Source organism: Caloenas nicobarica, chromosome 2 (genome assembly GCF_036013445.1).
Source record: "Caloenas nicobarica isolate bCalNic1 chromosome 2, bCalNic1.hap1, whole genome shotgun sequence".
In the NCBI taxonomy this organism is placed as follows: domain Eukaryota; kingdom Metazoa; phylum Chordata; class Aves; order Columbiformes; family Columbidae; genus Caloenas; species Caloenas nicobarica.
In genome coordinates this window covers 112,336,760-112,355,267 of record NC_088246.1, presented here as the reverse complement: position 1 = coordinate 112,355,267, position 18,508 = coordinate 112,336,760, and the positions used below count along the sequence as shown (strand labels likewise).

Below are 18,508 nucleotides of genomic sequence, written 5' to 3'. Positions count from 1 at the left end.
AATCTTGTCTCTAATAAAGGAAAACGTATTAAATGACTCAAACATGTATGGACAATCTTCTTATTTTTAGAATGAGTAATTTATTTTACTTCTAGCTATTCTGTTAATCGCATTCATTCTTCTCTGCCAAAACCAAATCTGGGGAAGTCTACAGGAAAAATATATATATGAGAATATGTTATAGCTATTAACATGTATTATCTGTAATGCATTACTTCCAAAACATAGGCTCCAAATACTGTTGTACTGGGTACTGTTAAAACACAGAAGAGAAAACATCATCCCTGATATACAGATTGGACAGAGATCTTTCACCCTTTGAAGACTATTGATCTGGTTTTGTTTGTGAGCTTCTGCACTACCTGTTCTCCATAAGATGTGCCAAACTAAGCATAAGATCTTACACTGCTGTCCTTCTAAAAGTAAAGTAACAAAGGTGTGGCTGCTAAAGAAACTGCAACAGAAGTGACCAGATCTGGTTGCAGTGATGTTTCCTGTGGTTGTCTTAGATATTTGTATTTGTAAATGTGCAGACGCCTGGGTTTTTTTCAGTCTGTAGCCTACCTTGTTTCTTGTTCCGACTGAATGAAATTTTATACCATGTTCCATTGTTGTAACGATTTTCTGTTGTAAGAGCAAGAGGTCCTGAACCTAGATCAACAGTCAATCTCACTTTGCCATCAACAAGCTCAAGGGACAAGAAATCTCTCTGGGAAAACAAAGCAACAGATTAAATTCCTGGAAATATAATCTTGCAAAAGGATGCATCCCTGGCAGATGTAGTCTACTGTTTGAAAATGCTTTGGTAACTCGTGTACCCAGACTGTTTGGTAGGCCCAAGACACTTATCTTTGCTCTGTTTAGGAAAATTAAGTTAAATGTCCTCACAAGCATGTCTTTGTTTTGTTTTGTTGTTATTCTTACTTAAATGCATTGTCAGGTTTGATTACTCAGCTGAGGAAGGTCTAAATAACAAATATCACATTTGCTTTTTTTTCTGGATGAAGTTGGGAGTAATTTGATTTGATTGTTCGCATAACGATCAAAAGCTACAATGTTCTTCCACAAGAAGCAAAGAGCTTCTTCACACAGTAAAAAAAGACTTTCTGAATCATATTAAAAGTGCCCCCTCTGCACTGTAAAACTTAAGTCAGCTATCATTGTACAATGTATTCAGACAGCATGTACATAACAAAGCAAATGAATAATACAGTGACTCTGAAACAATCTGTACCTAAACACAGCTTTGAACACAGGAAAAGAAAACCACGAGCTAAGTATATGGTAAGCTGCATGACAATGAAGGTCTGGACATGGGTCTAGACTATATTGCTGTTGCAGAGAGTTTTATTTAATTTATTTCAGTTTACTGAATTCCCACGTTACATATTTAATTCAATGTCTATTCAATCTTATATTGTCCTTCTGCATACTCAGTTCCAAAAGAGTTTACATTCTGCAAAGGTTCCTCCAAACTGGCTTTTTGTCTCTACTGTTTCTTTTTCTTGCCTTTAGTGAAATGATCATTAATTTTAGTCTAGAATTAAAACAAATTATTAATAACTTTCTTCATTGCTTAATTTTGACCTTAGTGTATGTGAATATTTGCTGTAAAAAGTTCTCTAGGGTTCCTGTCTTTACTCCTTTGGCTTATGATGTCAATCATAGCTGATAATATATACAAAGATAATCACTTATTTTAATATATGTAAGCTGAAAAATAACAAAGAAGAAAGCAAGAAACCATCAAGTGACCTAAATATAGTTTTCGAAAGCTTAAGAATCTGATCAATTTTCTTACAGTGCCATTCGAAGCAAAATACAGAAGAAGTCCATTACGTGAAAAGGTACTGAAAAATATTATTATCTGAGTCACTGTCGAGCGGAGTGCCTTTTCCACAACCGAGTATCCACTGCCATCAAAATGGAAAGAAGTGTCCTCCTCCTGTGGGCTATGGAAGTAGAAAATAGTTTAAAATGTTAACTGAAGAATTTGTGGGTTTTCAGTCATTTTTATATAAAATATTAAAAAGTTAGATCGGCTGGTGCAGCCCCCAGGCAGTATGATTCGAAAGTGTGGCAAGACATTTCAATCTTGATGTTACAGACAACTGAAGGATTCCAGCCAAAGGCCACTTTCATTATAGAATCTCACAATACATGAATTAGCCATGGGCAAGGATGTGTACAAGATAAAAAATGTTCTTCCCTGATGTATGAGAAAAACCCAATGATTTCTTAAGGGAAACAATAATTGTTACAATGTACACCCTCTTACTTAAACCATGTCATCCATTTATCAAAATGCTTCGTGTAACTGCACTTATATTAAATGTTCTGTTAGCCTCATTCCCTGCAATATAATACTTATAAAAAATCTCATACGATCAAGCAGCACCCTCTGCTGTTTCTACATGAAACATTCTGCAAAAGGGAATACAGACAAGCATATTTCTTTTCAATGCCTTAAGCATAAAAATAGTATAGTCTGCAACCCCCTTTCACAAGAACAGCAGCAAGCTCAAGTGGCTACAGTTTTGCTACGGGTCTTTTTTTCATAAGAGTGCTTTACACTGTTTCTTATCCTAGGAAAGAATAAATTTGTCTTGCTGGAAATTACTGCAAAGCAAACATTCCAAAATAGTTTGGTTCACTGGCAGTCCCTGCTTTCAATGCACAAAACATATGACAGCAATAGAACTCCTCTGAGAAAGTGATTAATAAGTAAGAAAATTCCATACAGTTAAATTACTTGACACCACTGGCAAATTCAGATTAGTGTGTTCAGAACCGTAAGTCGATGATCATTGAAACTGCAGTTTGTCTGAGTTCACTATACTGGAATGATGTCCCCAGGGAAGCAGCAGATTCCCCAACAGTGGACTATTTAAGGATTCAGCTGCACAGGGTGCTGGTCCATCTTGTCTAGACCGTGCTTTTGCCAATAAAGGTTGAACCAGATGATCCTTGTGGTCCCTTCCAACCTGGTATTCTATGATTATTTTTAGCTAACATAGAAATACATATTACAGATGTAAATTACTCAAAATCTGTTCACACGAAAAGAGAGTGAGACAAAATACCTTCCAAAACAACCATTGCACTTGCCCTCTCTTTCCATGTAGTTCCAAAGACCGATAGATTTGCCATTCAGGGATGCCTCTCCCATGCACCCTTTAAAATGAGTCACCTTTACAGCAGGCGATTTCTATAAGACAGAAATACTTCATGACTCTTCATGTACTCTGAAAACTATGCAGCCAAATTTTTGCCTGGCTATTTCCCTTGAACTCTAACTTTTTAGATATAAATCATAATAAAAGAACAACAGATTTTATCATCAACAATTACCATTTAAAAGATAATAGCTTAGTTTTGCAGCAAGTAAAAAAGTAAAATTAATATATCCTTGACATACTTAAATGCCTCATGGAATGAATAACAATGACAAACTAAAAGAAGCCATGTAAGAAAGAAACTAAAACCAAATTCATTGTGTAATGTCTATGCATCATGCATGCACAGAGAGCCTGCCCTGGTTAACGCTTTATGCAAAAACATCCAGGGAAAATTAACTTCAGGATACCATCCTGAACATCCTTATCGCATCTTTGCTTTAGTCAGAGCACCTGGCATTTCTGGATGAAGTAACCAATTCATGCAGTTATTTCTAAGTCAAAAAGTATATCTTGAACATAATAAAAACATTTTACAGAATGCTGATCTCAGAATTTAACCTTGATTTGCCCTCCAAGTCCTCCAATAAACATTAGGGTTGATTTGTTAACATCCAGTATGCTGGCTGTCCCCGGAGAGGTTGCAGATTTGAATGAAGGCTTCTGATTGGAGTTCATTTCCTCTATGCTGAGTGTACCTGTTTTTCCAAACCTGCCAAGCAGAAGTACTAATAAATAGTTTTAGAAATCACAAGGCTTAATCAACACATGTTATTGGCTTCTTTTTTTAAAGCCAAGAAAAATCTCGTTACTGGAAAACTCAGAAGGTAGTTCGTGTTGTTTATACCAAATTCATACACTAAGAAGCTGGCAATTTCTACAATACAGCCATCTCATTTAAAAAAAATCATCAATTTTCCTATCCGACATTTGTGCCATTCTCATTTTAATTACCTGGTTGCATGTATTCTGTGCCATTTGTTGTTGTCAATTTGGAAATCAGGGTACTCCACTCTTGTTGATCCAGAGCCCAGATCCCAAAGAAGAGCTACCTTACCACGTCGCATCTCCACCGCAAGGAAGTCTGTCTGAAAAACAGCAGGGCTCATTCTAATGCATGGCATCGAATGTGGAGCTTCTGTTTTCTGTATTTTAACATGGTAACATCAAGAAAGTATTTCCAAATTCATGTCCCTACATCCCATACTACAGGAGCTGACTTTTAGCAAAATCTACCTCAGTAAGTTTTCAGTGATTTTTACTTTTAATGAAACCAAAAAACTCAGCTTATATACAAGTAGGTGAATGTCTTTATAGATTTATAAAAACATATGATGTACACACACACATACACATATAGAAATGCACACTTTCAAGTGCATGTGAAGTGACCTACCACTGTGTGAAAAAGTACTATACCATGTGATAGCATGCCACGAGGAGCTAATGTCTGTGCATTTTTGGGGATTACAGAGAAGAGGAAGAGGAGGGCAACATGACAGTGACCCATCACGCTCCTTCTCAGGTGGGTGGATGCACCACGCTCATGAGGGCCAAACTCAAGTACTCTGTGACGCCAGGCAAATGGCTTGATATATCCAGCATGCTATATGAAAGCACAGCATGGGAAAAGGAAGGGAGAGTGTCATGACATGGCCAAGAAGCAATGCTAAGGAATCACGTACTTTTATTCTCTTTCTTTGAGGATCTCTGGAATCATCTAAGACATAAAGATATTTCCACCCCTAGTGAACACACTTGTCTGCAAGAGGCCTTACTTGGATACTTAGTTTGAAGTCAAGTAGGAAAAAACATCTATGTGGTCATTTAAAACATCTGACTACCATCACCTGCAGCAAATGCATGCCAGAAACTTACCTTTCCATTGCTACCTAGGTAGAAAAGGAGGTTATCTGGTTCAGCAGTTTTCACATTGAGTTTTAAGGTGTTGTAATTCGTAGATGAAATTTGGGGTTGGTAGGCACGAATGCAGTCTCTGTCTGCTGATACTGCAACTTTAATCTGGAAGGGAAAAGAGGAAACTGAATTTAATCAAATCTTAGTGTACATAGCACATATTTCTGGAATATGTACTTAGCTTCTGACTAACAAATGAAATTCATTTGCTGAGATACTTTCATACAGTGTAAGCATTGCTACCTGGGTTAGATCTTGGCAATCTCCTAGGTATCACTTCACAAAGAGATTCACAAATAGAAAAGGATATAAAATCTGTCATAATTCACTCATTCAGTTAGGAGATTTGAAGCAGGTAAATTAAACTATTCAAATACCTCAGAAAATAATAATATATCTTGGGTCAGAAGCCCATGTATCAGTAAAAGCCATGGTAGTAATACCAGAAAATAAAGATACAGAAATTCAAAATATTTTTTAAAAAAATTTCAAAGTTTTACAACACGGTTTACATGATTATTCAAAAAATACATTTGTGAATATATTACAAGTTAAACTTTTTTAAGATTAAGTAGAGAAATTCATATTCCTTTTGTCATCCCACTAACTCTTTCGAACATTGTCCAGTGTACTGATGGGACACGGATTCATGCTAAATGCAGCCAGACTCCAAGGAGGTTGGTAGTATAATGATATTTTAATGACAGAAAAGCCTTAACTTCATCAACTTCATTGAACATGCCTGTAACAAACTAAATACATACAGCACACATGTGCATATGCATATGGACACACATATAGATAAAGTTTCTGTCCTCTAGTAGAAGTTTACAAAACAACAGAATAAACTCTCAAAATTGGAAAAGAAGATTTTGCTAATACTTCTTTTTACCCTGCCAGGAACCTCTGTGGCTTATGACACTTCAGAAAATACTACTCCCTCTTTTCGCCAGTGGATTCATTAAGCTTCAGTAGACTGTGACAGAGAAGCAATAACCATATAATTACGGAGATTTGCAGAAAGAACTGAAAGCCTTTTATTTTTTAAAACAAAACCTCCCTAAACCTTACAATAAGACAGCCATACTAAAGCCAAAGGCATACCGAAAATCACTGAGTGCAAAGTCATTTCCATATTCCCCTCACAGTTTAATGAGGCCCATAGTACAGTTGATTCACTTTTGTTGTCTTTAAGCAGGGAGCAGAGATTTAAAAACAAGTATATTATTTGTCTTAAAGTATTCTGGATGCACAGCAGCTTCTTGCAAAGAATATACAGACATGGCAGGGCATAGATGGTAAATTTGTTGATAGAATCAACACTCGTTAAAAACATTTGTAATGATACTTGATGCTATAAGGAGGCACCCCACATCAATCTCTAAAATAAGCTTATAAATGAACATCTTGTCCTAAAAAGAATGGCAGCACCATTCCCTCACTTGTCTCTTTCTCAGCAGACTGTCTCTGTGATTGCTTTCTGGTATATTGTATGTTCTGGCAAAGTCACAAATGCAATAGGAAGCTTGAAGCTAAAACTATAAAACATACCAACAGACCTGACAGTATGCTTCAAGAATCAGTCAGTGCTCTTGGACTTCAGTGAGACCTTGGAACAACCAGGTACTTTGACAGTAAATTTTAGGCTCTATCTCAAAGAACTTCCCTGCTAGAAGTGAAAGTGAAGCCAGTTAAGTCTGGGACGATGGAACTTACAGATGCTGCCTGCTTGCGGGCCTGGCTGATGAGCTCTTTAATTTCAGACAGGTTTCTGTTCAGGTTCTCCTCCAGCATTTTCAAAGGTTTCAACCTATCGAATAAAAGACTTGCTTGTGCTTCTACTTCTTTAACTTGTTTTTCAGCTGTGATTGCTGCCAACACATAAATGAAATGTTGTTGCAGGTTGAAAGTGAAATGTACTGTCCATTGCTAAAATACTTAGTTTCTGACCATTTTGTTTTCAGCAATTTTAAACACCAGTAAGCAATATGCAAACTTAAGGACATCCCATGTGACTCCTCTAGAGTTCTTTTAAAAGTTAGCACATTTTTATTGAATCAGGAAGAAATTTTCGGTCCATCTGACTCATATTTAATGCCTATTAAAATTTAATATTAGTACTGCTTCTGCAAGCAGTGACATTTCTAAAGAGCAATGAAGCAGCAAACGTACCAGCTTTTGATGTATGAGTTATGAGTTCACTAGTTTTCCTCAATGTATCATTAACTCGGGACAATGTGGAAGAAGTATTCAGCAGCTTTTCACTGAAATCCCCAAAGTGACTTAAACCCATCACAGCACTGGTGTTTGCAGACACAGCCAGCTCTTTCACCTCAAGCATGTATTTCCTTGTATCTGAAACACAGTTCCCAGGTTAAAAAAAGAAAAAAAATTACAGCTTTCATACATACTTGGGAATAATAAATGCCTGGCTTCATAACAACACAGTTACAAACAATCAAAACACTAGAAACGCTGTCAGCTACATTCCTTTCATAGTCAAGAGTTCTGTTTTCATTTGTATTCTTCAGTCTGTGAGGGGAGCCGCAAACCAAGACCTACTGTGATCGAACTTTGCTTAACTGTTGAATGTGTCATGGGTGACAGAGTGGGACGTTTACCTTGTGTGAAACTGGAGTGTCAGGAGGCTGGTGCAACTCCTCTTGCCCAGTTTTTGGAAATGGCCCCATTTTAAAATGGCCAAAGACATGGCCACAAACAAAAAACATGGTCAATGTTCCCCAGCTGGTGATACAGATATGGTTATAGCTATAGATGTAATTCTGTTTGTTCTTACACACACAGGGGTATATAATAATTAAATATATTACGCACACACATAAATAATAGGATTCGCCGCAATTTTAATTAAGGCCCCTCAGTTTAGATTTTCACATCTTTTGATCAAGAGACTAGATCAATCCAAATTTTGAATTCTAGAAAAAATGTTTTACTTTTCATGACCAGCTCTGAATACCATATGGACACAGAATGCAGTGATGGGGAACTTGATTCTGCCTATCACAACAGGAAGATGATATGAATACATCAGGATCACAGTGTTTAATTTCCAAATGACTGTTGGCACTTGGAATCACCAGCCTGAGACTTATGTTTCTAATCCTACAGAAAGCTGCTCAGGCAGAAGGTTTATGACACCCTTTGCTTTGGGCCATGATCACTTATATAGTGAGTGCGCCAATCTCAGCCTTCTTACAGCCCCTGCACCTGAAATTCTGGCAAGATGCTACAGCTGGCACAAAAGACCAGATTTAGGTCTGCAGGGATCCTTCTTCCAACCAGTACCCTATACGGAGAGCAACACCACCATGAATCTCCCCCCACATTTAAAAAAAAAAAAAAAAAAAAAAGGAGGAAAATTCAAGAAATGTAACAACAAAACTGAAAATTAAGGCATTAACAAAATCATAGGACAGTCCTCCTTAACTCACAGCTTAATGTTTTTTGATTTCTAAGTTTAGCTTTATGTAAGATAGCATCCTGCAATTAATACCCAGTGTAACTTCATCACTAGTATCACAATTTAGTGTGAGTTAAAAGCCTCAGTTGTAAAATGAGTATTTTAAAGCTGTGAACTTAGAATTCTAATCTAGACATGTTATGATTCCTAGGTTTACCAAAAAAAAAAAAAGAAAAAGGAAAATACTCCTTGTAAGTCAGAAGGCTAAATGAGTCTCCAGTGTAGTTTATTGCTAGGTCTCTGCAATCAGACAATCAACAGGATTTTATTACGATTGTACTAGATGGCTCCGTCATAAGGAAAATGTCAATATAAATTTCACTTACCATTAGGCAATGTTCTTAGTGTCAACAGGGAATCATTAAGCTGGTTGACAATTTTGTTAGTACTTTCCTGAATCATTTCTACCTTTTTGTTCAGCCCTTTCAATCCAAATAAAAGGCCTGTTGGAAGAAATAACTGTGATTTTTCTATGCATAAACAAATACCGTACAACCCACAGGAACACTATGCATAGGGATAACAATCATTCACTCATTTAACCAACACGACTGTGTTGTTGTTTGGTTGGTTTTTGTTCTTTTTTCCAACAGAAAGAGCATTTTACAAACAGGAATGCAAAATGAATGCAGTATGCACAGATAACATCCTGTGGGCACTGTTCCATTCAAAGTTATCCTTTTTAGCCAATTCCATCAGACTCAATTGGTAGAAACAGAGGAAGATACTATAGATTGACTCTGTACTCACTATGATTGCGAACCCTTATAATTTTTATGCTGCTCTTCACTTTTTGTGATATCTGACACAAGCCATTCAAAGAAGTGTTTTACTTTCATTTGTGACCTGTTTGCAGAATCCTCTCACAGGAAAATAAAAATACGTAGAAAGAGCAAAACCGGTATGTATTCTGTCCACCTAAATTACATAAAATATACACATATTTGTAAAGCCATTGATTTTAAAAGCAAAGACCATTTTACAGTTACAATTTATCTCCACGAAACATTCACTTTCTGTCCAGTTTCATTCCAAATTTCCCTTAGGGCCAAGCCTCTGGTCCTATACAAAGTCTGTGTTCAAAATACTTTTTTGATCTTCCATGGTGCAGACTCCAATGCCTTGCTCATATCTTTGGAGTACAAAAAAAAAGAGGGGTTGGATTTTGGAATTTATAGACAGACCTTGAGCCAAAAGGCACTTTCTACAGACAAAACAAGTTCAGCTTGTTTCTGTGTTTCAGCTGTGTACAAGGAACAGGTACAAATTATTATGATTTAAATATATCATCCTACATACTTGTGTAATCCACAATATATTGGATAAAATTGGATGAATGGATTTCTTCAGTAATTATTTTTGCCAAGAAAGGTTGAACCAGATGATTCCTGAGGTCTCTTCCAACCTGGTATTCTATGACTGTGTTTGTTCTTCAGCTACTGCACAGTCCCTAATGATTTAATTAATAATGTTTGGAAAGCAGCCATTTAAGGCAAGCATTGCTTGGAGGTAAATGAGGTATAGTGAAGGCCCATTTTTTTACATGTTTACAGAGAAATTATATTCTTACCTAAAAAGTAGAATAATACATGACTCCATAATACATTAATCTTAATTATATAAAAATATGTGTATAGTCATACGCACTATTTTACCTTCGTTTATGCTAATTTTAAAAAAGGCACAAAAACCACCACATAAAAAAACACAACAAACAAAAAACAAACAAATCACACAAAACAGGAGATAGGAAAAGAAATAGAAGCAGAAATGTGAACACTAAAAAATTGACCATCGCTTTTTTTCTTCAGAGTTTTAGCTTCATTCTGAAATTTGGAGCTACGCAGTAGAGCTTCTTTTCCGAGAAGATTGAGAGATTCCTCTGGCTGAAAAACACAGACATCAGTTGTCACGTATGAAAAATAGAAATGCAACTCAAAACATGTAAGCATCTGCAGATGTCCATTTCAAGCTACTGAATATTTTCATTATTTGAGATTTCTATTCATTATCTTATCAAGGATCAGTTAAAGAAACACAGGTTGTAACCATTTTTCCAAGAATGCGACATTGAATCTTTTTGCAAAATAACAAAAAGAGAAGACCATGAAACAAAACCTACCAGGTTCCAGTCTGAACGCTGCTACTGATACAGTGTTACCTTTTGGAACACCACTAATTCTAGTTCCAGGCCTAAACCAAAATTCCCAGCACTTTGCATTTAAAGTGAGACATCTCAAAATCTCAGCCTTTAAAGTGTTCTTTTAATCCATTTATCCAACCGGAAAAATTTAGAAAAGCACCTTGAAGAATTCATGCTGTGCAAAGCTTTAATAAGACAGACAGCTATAAAATCACGAACAAGCTCACAAAACAATGCCAACTATTTGGATCACTATCATGTAAATATGTCAGATATTTGTTTCTTCAGGCATAATGTACACGGCATTTATAAAACATAGCCCATTCCTTCCTCGGTTTTACAATCATGAAAAGCAGAAAGAGATAAAAGGGGAGGGAAACAGAATAATACAAAAGTAATGAGGTCAGACTGATAACTGGTCAGGTCTTTTTAATCTATTGTTTCAGTAACCGTAATAACCTGATAATCTTGTAAGGCAGAGGGGTGGCAGTTGAGACACAAACATCCATTTGGTTATGAAATGTCCTCAACTAAGCAAAATATTTGTGGTTGCGAATATCTAGGTAGAAATGGAAGAGGGACACGTCAAATGAGGAGATGGTTGAATAATTCCAAAGGTGAAAGCGAGCACCAGAGGTTTGGGAACTTATGTTCTACAGGAATGCATGTCAGATGACTGATGTAAGCACTCATAGAATGAAGTCCAGTGCAGCTAACCATGCATTAGACATTCAAAAAACCCCAGAAATCGTAAATGGCACTATGGCAGAGAGAAAAGCAAAGTAAACGGAACACAGAATCATAGAGTAGTTTCAGTTGGAAGGGACCCTCAAAGGTCATGAATCCAGCCCTCCTGCAATGAGCAGGGACATCAATTAGATCGATTCCAGAGCAGACTTCAAAAGCTTTTTTCTGCTTTGTCTGAAAGTGCCCCGTTACTGTTTTGGAGTACAGATTCAGGATACAGGATATACTAGTTGGTAGGACAGGCTCCATCAAGAAGACTCAGATTCCAGCAAGTGAAAAACAAACATTCCAAAATAAGAAAGGGAAAGATGTTAATTAAAATACTAATATTGATACTTACTATATCCAAGGGGCCATTCACAACTCTAGATGCATCATCTGCCAAACTCTCTGTTCTTTCAATCACACTTTTAACACTGGAGTGGGTGTAGACAGTAGCAGTTGTGTTCAGAGTCACATTTCTTACTTTAGAAAGGCCACTAAATACAGAATTAACAAGTAATTTTTTTCAAGATAATAGCTTAATCAAGCACTAAATTCCATGTCTTCAGTTACAACATGCACATCTTTCTAGGATACATGATGCACTCTGAAAAAATGAGCACACCTTGCCCTATGTTGCATAAGGGGTTTAAGTTCAAAAAAGATTTTCATCTGTTTTTTTCCCCATTTCATTCCTTTTTGTTTGTGGTCAGTTTTTCAATTTATAAAGCCACTTAAGTCACATTTTGCATGAAAAACCAATCACATCACCTACACAGAACAGAAATAGGTTCTTAGATGGAGCTCAAAAGAAAGTAGAGAAAATTATAAGCATCTGAAAGGTATTCTGTATTAAATTTTGCTTTATTTAATTTATCTGACTGCAGTGAAGTCAGAGTTGATCAGTGTTACTCAGACTAAAATTTCGTATTCTCAAACTTAAAACACATGTAAATTTTCCTATCTGGTATGATTTAATTTTTAACACACATATCTGCTAACTTTAAAAGACAAAACAGCAAGAATCCTAGAAGGATTCCTGGGATAGAAGATTAATTTCTATTGAATTAACTGGAATGGCTTCTCAACTTTCAAGTTCTAAGAGTGCATTTGAGTGGATTTGAGATTGCAACTCACTCATTTCTGCAAGAAAGATGGTTTAAAAGCAACAATAACAGAGGCACAACAGGAATAGCTTCTTGATGAAATTCAAGCGTATTGTCAAGAATTATTCATACACAGCTTCTCAAGTTATACCATGATATACTGAGTATTTAATAATACACGAGTTATTGTGTAAGTCAGCCACCTGAAAAGCAAGACTAATCAACTCCTTCTATGTCATTTAATAAAGGTACAACTGCATTAAAAGAAAAAAGGACTTTAAATGGAGAATAAAAATTGATCATAGAATAACAGAATGGTTTGCGTTGGAAGGGATCTTTAAAGATCATCTAGTCCAACCCCCCTGCCATGGGCAGGGAACTACTTTAGTGGATTAAGCTACTACCTATTTAAATTAAATCTGCCAGATACTATTGTAAATCTCTCCTGATTTCCTATTTGTCAAGTTTCATACCTCTCTAGTGCATCTGCAAGTCTTTGGAATTGGGCAGCATGGTCCTCAGCTCTGTATACCAGGTCAAGCACTCCTCGCACAGACATCTGCATCACGAGTTTATCCACATGGTGTCGCAGTTTGGTGCTCCATAGGACTAACTCATCCTGGTGGACCTCCAGGTTCTGCACAACAAAATGGTTTCCCCTTTTATTTTCAATAGCAAAATACACCTCTTAGTGTCAAGAACCTAAGAACTTACAGATGTAGAGCTCTTTACATCTTGGGCAAGAGCAGCAGCAATGTTCACTAGGACCTTCCCTTCTTTAATGAGCACAGTCGAGACTTCTTCACCTTCCTTTATATTTAGCTTTTTGTCCTATAGCACAAATTAAGTGTTTTATAGTAGTCAGTCAGCTGGCACAGATGAATTCACATCACATAATCAGCTTTTGGTTTTCAAACAGGGATCTGGTTTCCTTTGAGTTTTTAAGGTATCGCATACATTAATATGTTTAAATCTGTATAAATTTATTAAAGGCTAAAAAGCAGTTTTTCAACACAATTCCATAGTTGACATTTCTTATGCAACAACACTGTCCAGTCTTACATTTAACTCTGCCAGGTTGCTCGAGATAAAAGGAAACAAGCGGTTGGTCTCACTGATGTCAGCAAGCGCCTTATTCACCAGGTCCTGGGCATCTTGCAGTCTGCTGTTGTGCTCTGATAAGAGCTGGCTTGCATCCTTTTTCAGTTCAGCAAGCTCCTGCTGGGGTTTAAGATATTCTTTCTGAATCCGGATCAACAAATTTTCTGCAGCTCTGACAAAGAGAGGAATCAGGAAAAAAAAATAAATGGCGTAGGAGAAACTTAGGCATGATTTCTCAAGGAGAAATTAGGGTCACGTGAGATTAGTTTAAATGTATCTTCTTACAAAAGCCTTCATTTTTTTTCCTATAATAGTATACATACACATTAGCTTAGTTACTCATCTTACCACACAATAAGATGACTGCCTGGGGGAGAGGGGAGGAATACATAAACTTCCTCGGTGACTAGAGGGGAAAGGGACCAGTATAAATCACATTTGCTTGGACTTCTTTGGACATTCTCCACATTAAAACCTCTGTGAAACACCTCTCTGGGACTGCTCTATTTCTTAACTGTAGTGATTCATATTTTGAATGTAGGATCAAAACACCAGTTATGAGGATTGACACTGGAAAGAAACAAGTAACTACAACTGAAAGATATATATATACACACACCCAAGAGTCCTGAAAATTTAAGATATCAAATAAAAATAAGTAGCCTTATTAAAATGGACACTGAAATGAGCAATATCTGCACTTATCTTTTTAAATCCATAACAGAAGTTATCTGGAAAATACCAAATATCCTCAAATATGTCAGCTTTTAATCACTTCAGCTGTTCTTTTTGGGAATATTTTCATCTCTACTTGAACACTTTCCATTTGAACACTTTCCAGTATTGAAGGAATTGAACTAAAAATGATCTGCAAAGTCTATTCCTCTGTTTCTCTTTGTTTCAGCACATATACTGCACACTGCAACTCCTGTAATGATACTTCTACATAAACGTTTTTCCCTTTTAATCAGATTTCACGTCACATAAAAATCTAGTTTATTTCATAATTCTATACAGCACATTCCATCTTGTTTATTGAATAGCAGATGTGCATTTGCATGTATTTCTTTAATAATCAAGAGTCCTTACACCCACAAGCCACAGCCTTAAAAAGTTACAAGAAAAGAAAGTATTTTACAGACGGTAATGACTTCCACTTCAGTGTAGAGTAAAAAGGTTAAGTTTCAAATTATTTGGGAACTTTGCCTTACATGGCAAATGTGTAGAGACCCCAGTTACGAACACTGTTTAAGAGTGTGTCATTACAGGCTCAGTCCACTGTGAGCCATGTGGTAACTTCTGCTCCCTGAAAAATGCACAGCCAAGCTGTTTATTTAAATCAGTTCTGCATTTACAGCTGCACAGCACGATAAATTCTGCAGAGCAAGCAATCTTGTAAATCTTATTAATTCTCTTCTTCAATCTGTCAAAGGACACTTAGAACTTTCAGAAGTTTCAAAGCAGCCTATAATTGAAAAAGTCGATTTACAAATGCCTCGTGTAACAGCTCAAAAGTCAATGTCGAAAATCAGAACATTCTGTTACCATGCAACAGGACATTTTGAGATGTTTTTGTAAGTGCAAAAACTATTTGAGGTTCCTAATAAATATAACAATAAATGGTACATTTCTAGTCCATTTAACTTCTATACAATTTAATATTCAGTACAAGGACAAGCACAGGAGCCTGTTGAACAAAATCAGATACGCTACCAGCATAAACATTCTATCCTACCTAATCCAAAGCATTTAATGAAGAAAAGTCAGATTTTCAGAAATATTCCACTCTGATCTAAATCTTTCTCCCTTGAAGCCAATGCTAACACTCTTACCGCTTTTGGTGGGCTATGGGAATACTTAGTGTTTCTGAAATTAGAACAAAAGTTTTGCTGACTTTTGGAACAGTCAATGTTTTCCATTGCCAAGTCTGGCAATAAGTACTAATAAATAATGAATAGAAAAGCCATTTTAAAATAGCTTGCAACTGGGGACAAATCAAGACAATGGAATACAATCCTAAACAGTGGCTCAGAATGCTGAAACAAGTGCCTTGGCTTCATATCTATGTGATACATATTTCAGTGACAATAAATCGTCACGTCCTTCAGCAGACCTGACATGTTCTGGGCTTGCAACTGACTGAGACAGTTCCACAACATCTGTAGCCAAACCAGCAAGGAGATGTGTATTAGGGCCAGATCTGAATCAAACTGAAACCACTGAGTTTTTTCACTTATTGTAATGGAATTTTGTAGAACATCCAAATGAACAGACTGTGGCTACATTAGTATCATGTGAGATGCCCAAATATTTTCAGACAATGCTAACTTCAAATTTAGAGTTCATATAGCTCCACCTGGACTAGTTATCCAACATACTGCCTCTTATCATGGCACAATGTTTCTCCAGATTTTCTCTACAAAAAGTAATATTGCATAGTATAGACATTAGCAAGATAAAGTTTTCAGGCTTACTTTAGGACACTGGTAGCATTACGGTGCTGTTGAACAAAATCTCTCTTGCGCAACATGTCCAGAAGGGCAGAAATATCATCCTGCAGGCTCTGAGATGTAGCGTTTGACAGTGGGAGATCCAGGCCCAGTGTTTCATTTAGTGACATAGCAGCTTCAGTAAGTACTGAGTAGGAGAGTAAACAATTTAGTCATACCATTAAAAAAAGAATATATGTGAACTCCCTGTGCAAACTGCAGCACCTTCCATGTTCTTTAAAAGTTGCAAAGGAAATACCCTTCTAAATCTTAAAGAAGTGGAAATATCTTGAAAGCAGTATACCTTTGATGGTTTCATGTACTGTGTCAATAAATCCAGTCAGTTCTTGAGTTTTATTCCTGGTTTCCTGAGTCATTGTGTAAAGCTGCTGAGCTTTTTTCAAAAATCTGGATGACTAGAATAAAATCAGAGATAATAATTGGCAGTTGTCCCAAACCACTGACTAATTCATTACATTTGTCTATTATTTTTACACCTTTTCTCCCCAATATTGAGAAAACTTTGTGAGAGGAAACAATGGTTTTTGATAAGGCAGATCTAGCTGATTCATAAATCTCTGATTCTTCCATGTTTGGCAGATGCCTTAATTATATTGAAAGTTCCAACCTCTGATATCTGTGAAGAATTTTGTTATCAATTATTTTTGTAATCAGTAAGATCATAACTACCAAAGCTATTTCTTTAACAAAGTAAACATTACCTTTTTTTTTAGCTACAATTAATGTATTTTAAGAAAATCACTCTTCTGGATACAACACTTTGAGCAATGATAACAGTGTTAGTACAAGCACCTAGTTAGATTACGTATAAACGGTCAGAAAATTATAGGTATGCATGGTCAGCAAATGAGATCTAATGGCTGAAGTACTATCGTCACTATTCTACCTGCAATTTTTCTTGTGTTAGAACTGAATAAAGAATACAAATGATGTCTACATTTCATGTGGATTTTCAACAGATTTATTTTGTCTGAGATCATTTTAAAGATAATACTATAGATATCGAAGACTTTTTGGTGAATATTGAGCTGTGACATAATTTTGAGTAAGCTCTATGTGTTAAAACCGGTGAGAAGAAACTATCTCCCTTTCTCTAGTTTTAGAGAAAAAGCTTCATGTAAAAATCTAACTGACAATCTCAAAAAATACTGTAGTTTGCAGAAGAATTCCACAGACCAATTAACTGCCCTCCTCAGAAAGACTACAGAATGGACTGAATAATTTCCTTGAACTCTATAGATGAATTTATGTACCATGCTATGAAATCTCAAAGGATTTCTTCAGAAAGGCTAAGAATAAAAAAGCCAGCACCTACCTCTTCATGCAGTTGATCAATGCCTCCTGATACACTCAGAAGACTTTCTTTTGCTGTAGAAAATGAGTAAGTTGGATCTTCTCTAGGAACTATAGATGCCTATAAGAAACAAGAAGAATTTGTAACTGTAATTTAAGGACATTGTTGTATGTTCAGAAAAGTCCTGGGAAGAAAATAACTATGCACACTGTTTAGATTACTTATATGTTTTAAATGACCGATTTGTAAAGCACATAAGATGACATAAACTAATTACACACATACAGTTCATGTGAAGTGTGTTATTTCTTTAAATAAAGAAACAAGGATCCAGCCACGTTGTACTTTCAACCAAGTAATAAGAAGGAAGCAAAATTTCTGCTTTTCTGATTTTCAATTTCACCACAGTCTGGGGCTGCCCAAATAAGCTACTTTGAGAAAGAAGTTCCAAGGTCCAGCAAATTACGTGATTCCATCCAGTCCCACTGTTGCCACCATATCGACAGGTGTTGTCAAAACAGCTGCATCTGGGTTATTATATCTGTGAGGACGACCCTGGAGAGTGCATTGCACTCAGGAGTTCATGATGTTGGTCCTCCAGACATGATACGTTAACTACAAGCAGCCCTGTGGATCCTCTCACCCAGAAGAGAGAATAATGGGCTGCATTTGGCTTCAAGGTCACCTCGAAATTGCTCTATATATGCAATAAACAGGATGCTGTACACAAGTGTATCACATTTGATACAGTCAAGGCCTGCAACAGAATATGACTTCTCTAAAGAAGCAAAAAAACTTAGGGCATCTCTTACAAAGAGAGCAAGTCTGGTAAAAGTTATTTTAAGATTTCGGATGCTTCAAAGCCAACCATTGTAAATACCATAGTAAGTATCATTCTGCCCAACTTTTTAAAGAAGTAATACATAGGGTATCCGACAGTCTTGTGTCAAATGGAAATTTCAGTCTTTTCCTCAGGACAAGGAAAGAACAAGTGAAAAAGAAACACAAGCTAAAGCTCTTGAGCCTCCTCGGGTAAAGCACCACAAAGTTT

General features: G+C 36.4%; 1 protein-coding gene across 1 annotated transcript in view; it reads right to left on the bottom strand.

Annotated features, from left to right (window-relative positions):
- LAMA1 (laminin subunit alpha 1) overlaps window positions 1–18,508 on the bottom strand; it is a 104,354-nt gene that overhangs the window by 13,612 nt on the left and 72,234 nt on the right. Inside the window, exons 34-50 of the mRNA XM_065627943.1 lie at window positions 17,479–17,577; window positions 16,447–16,558; window positions 16,128–16,290; window positions 13,615–13,825; window positions 13,267–13,383; window positions 13,026–13,189; window positions 11,805–11,943; window positions 10,367–10,460; window positions 8,901–9,017; window positions 7,266–7,448; window positions 6,810–6,964; window positions 5,055–5,198; window positions 4,131–4,264; window positions 3,738–3,888; window positions 3,084–3,208; window positions 1,802–1,952; window positions 565–709 (exon numbers count right to left, since the gene is read on the bottom strand). Of these exons, the coding sequence (XP_065484015.1) occupies window positions 565–709; window positions 1,802–1,952; window positions 3,084–3,208; window positions 3,738–3,888; window positions 4,131–4,264; window positions 5,055–5,198; window positions 6,810–6,964; window positions 7,266–7,448; window positions 8,901–9,017; window positions 10,367–10,460; window positions 11,805–11,943; window positions 13,026–13,189; window positions 13,267–13,383; window positions 13,615–13,825; window positions 16,128–16,290; window positions 16,447–16,558; window positions 17,479–17,577 (2,404 nt within the window). The remainder of the gene's footprint in view (window positions 1–564; window positions 710–1,801; window positions 1,953–3,083; window positions 3,209–3,737; window positions 3,889–4,130; window positions 4,265–5,054; window positions 5,199–6,809; window positions 6,965–7,265; window positions 7,449–8,900; window positions 9,018–10,366; window positions 10,461–11,804; window positions 11,944–13,025; window positions 13,190–13,266; window positions 13,384–13,614; window positions 13,826–16,127; window positions 16,291–16,446; window positions 16,559–17,478; window positions 17,578–18,508) is intronic.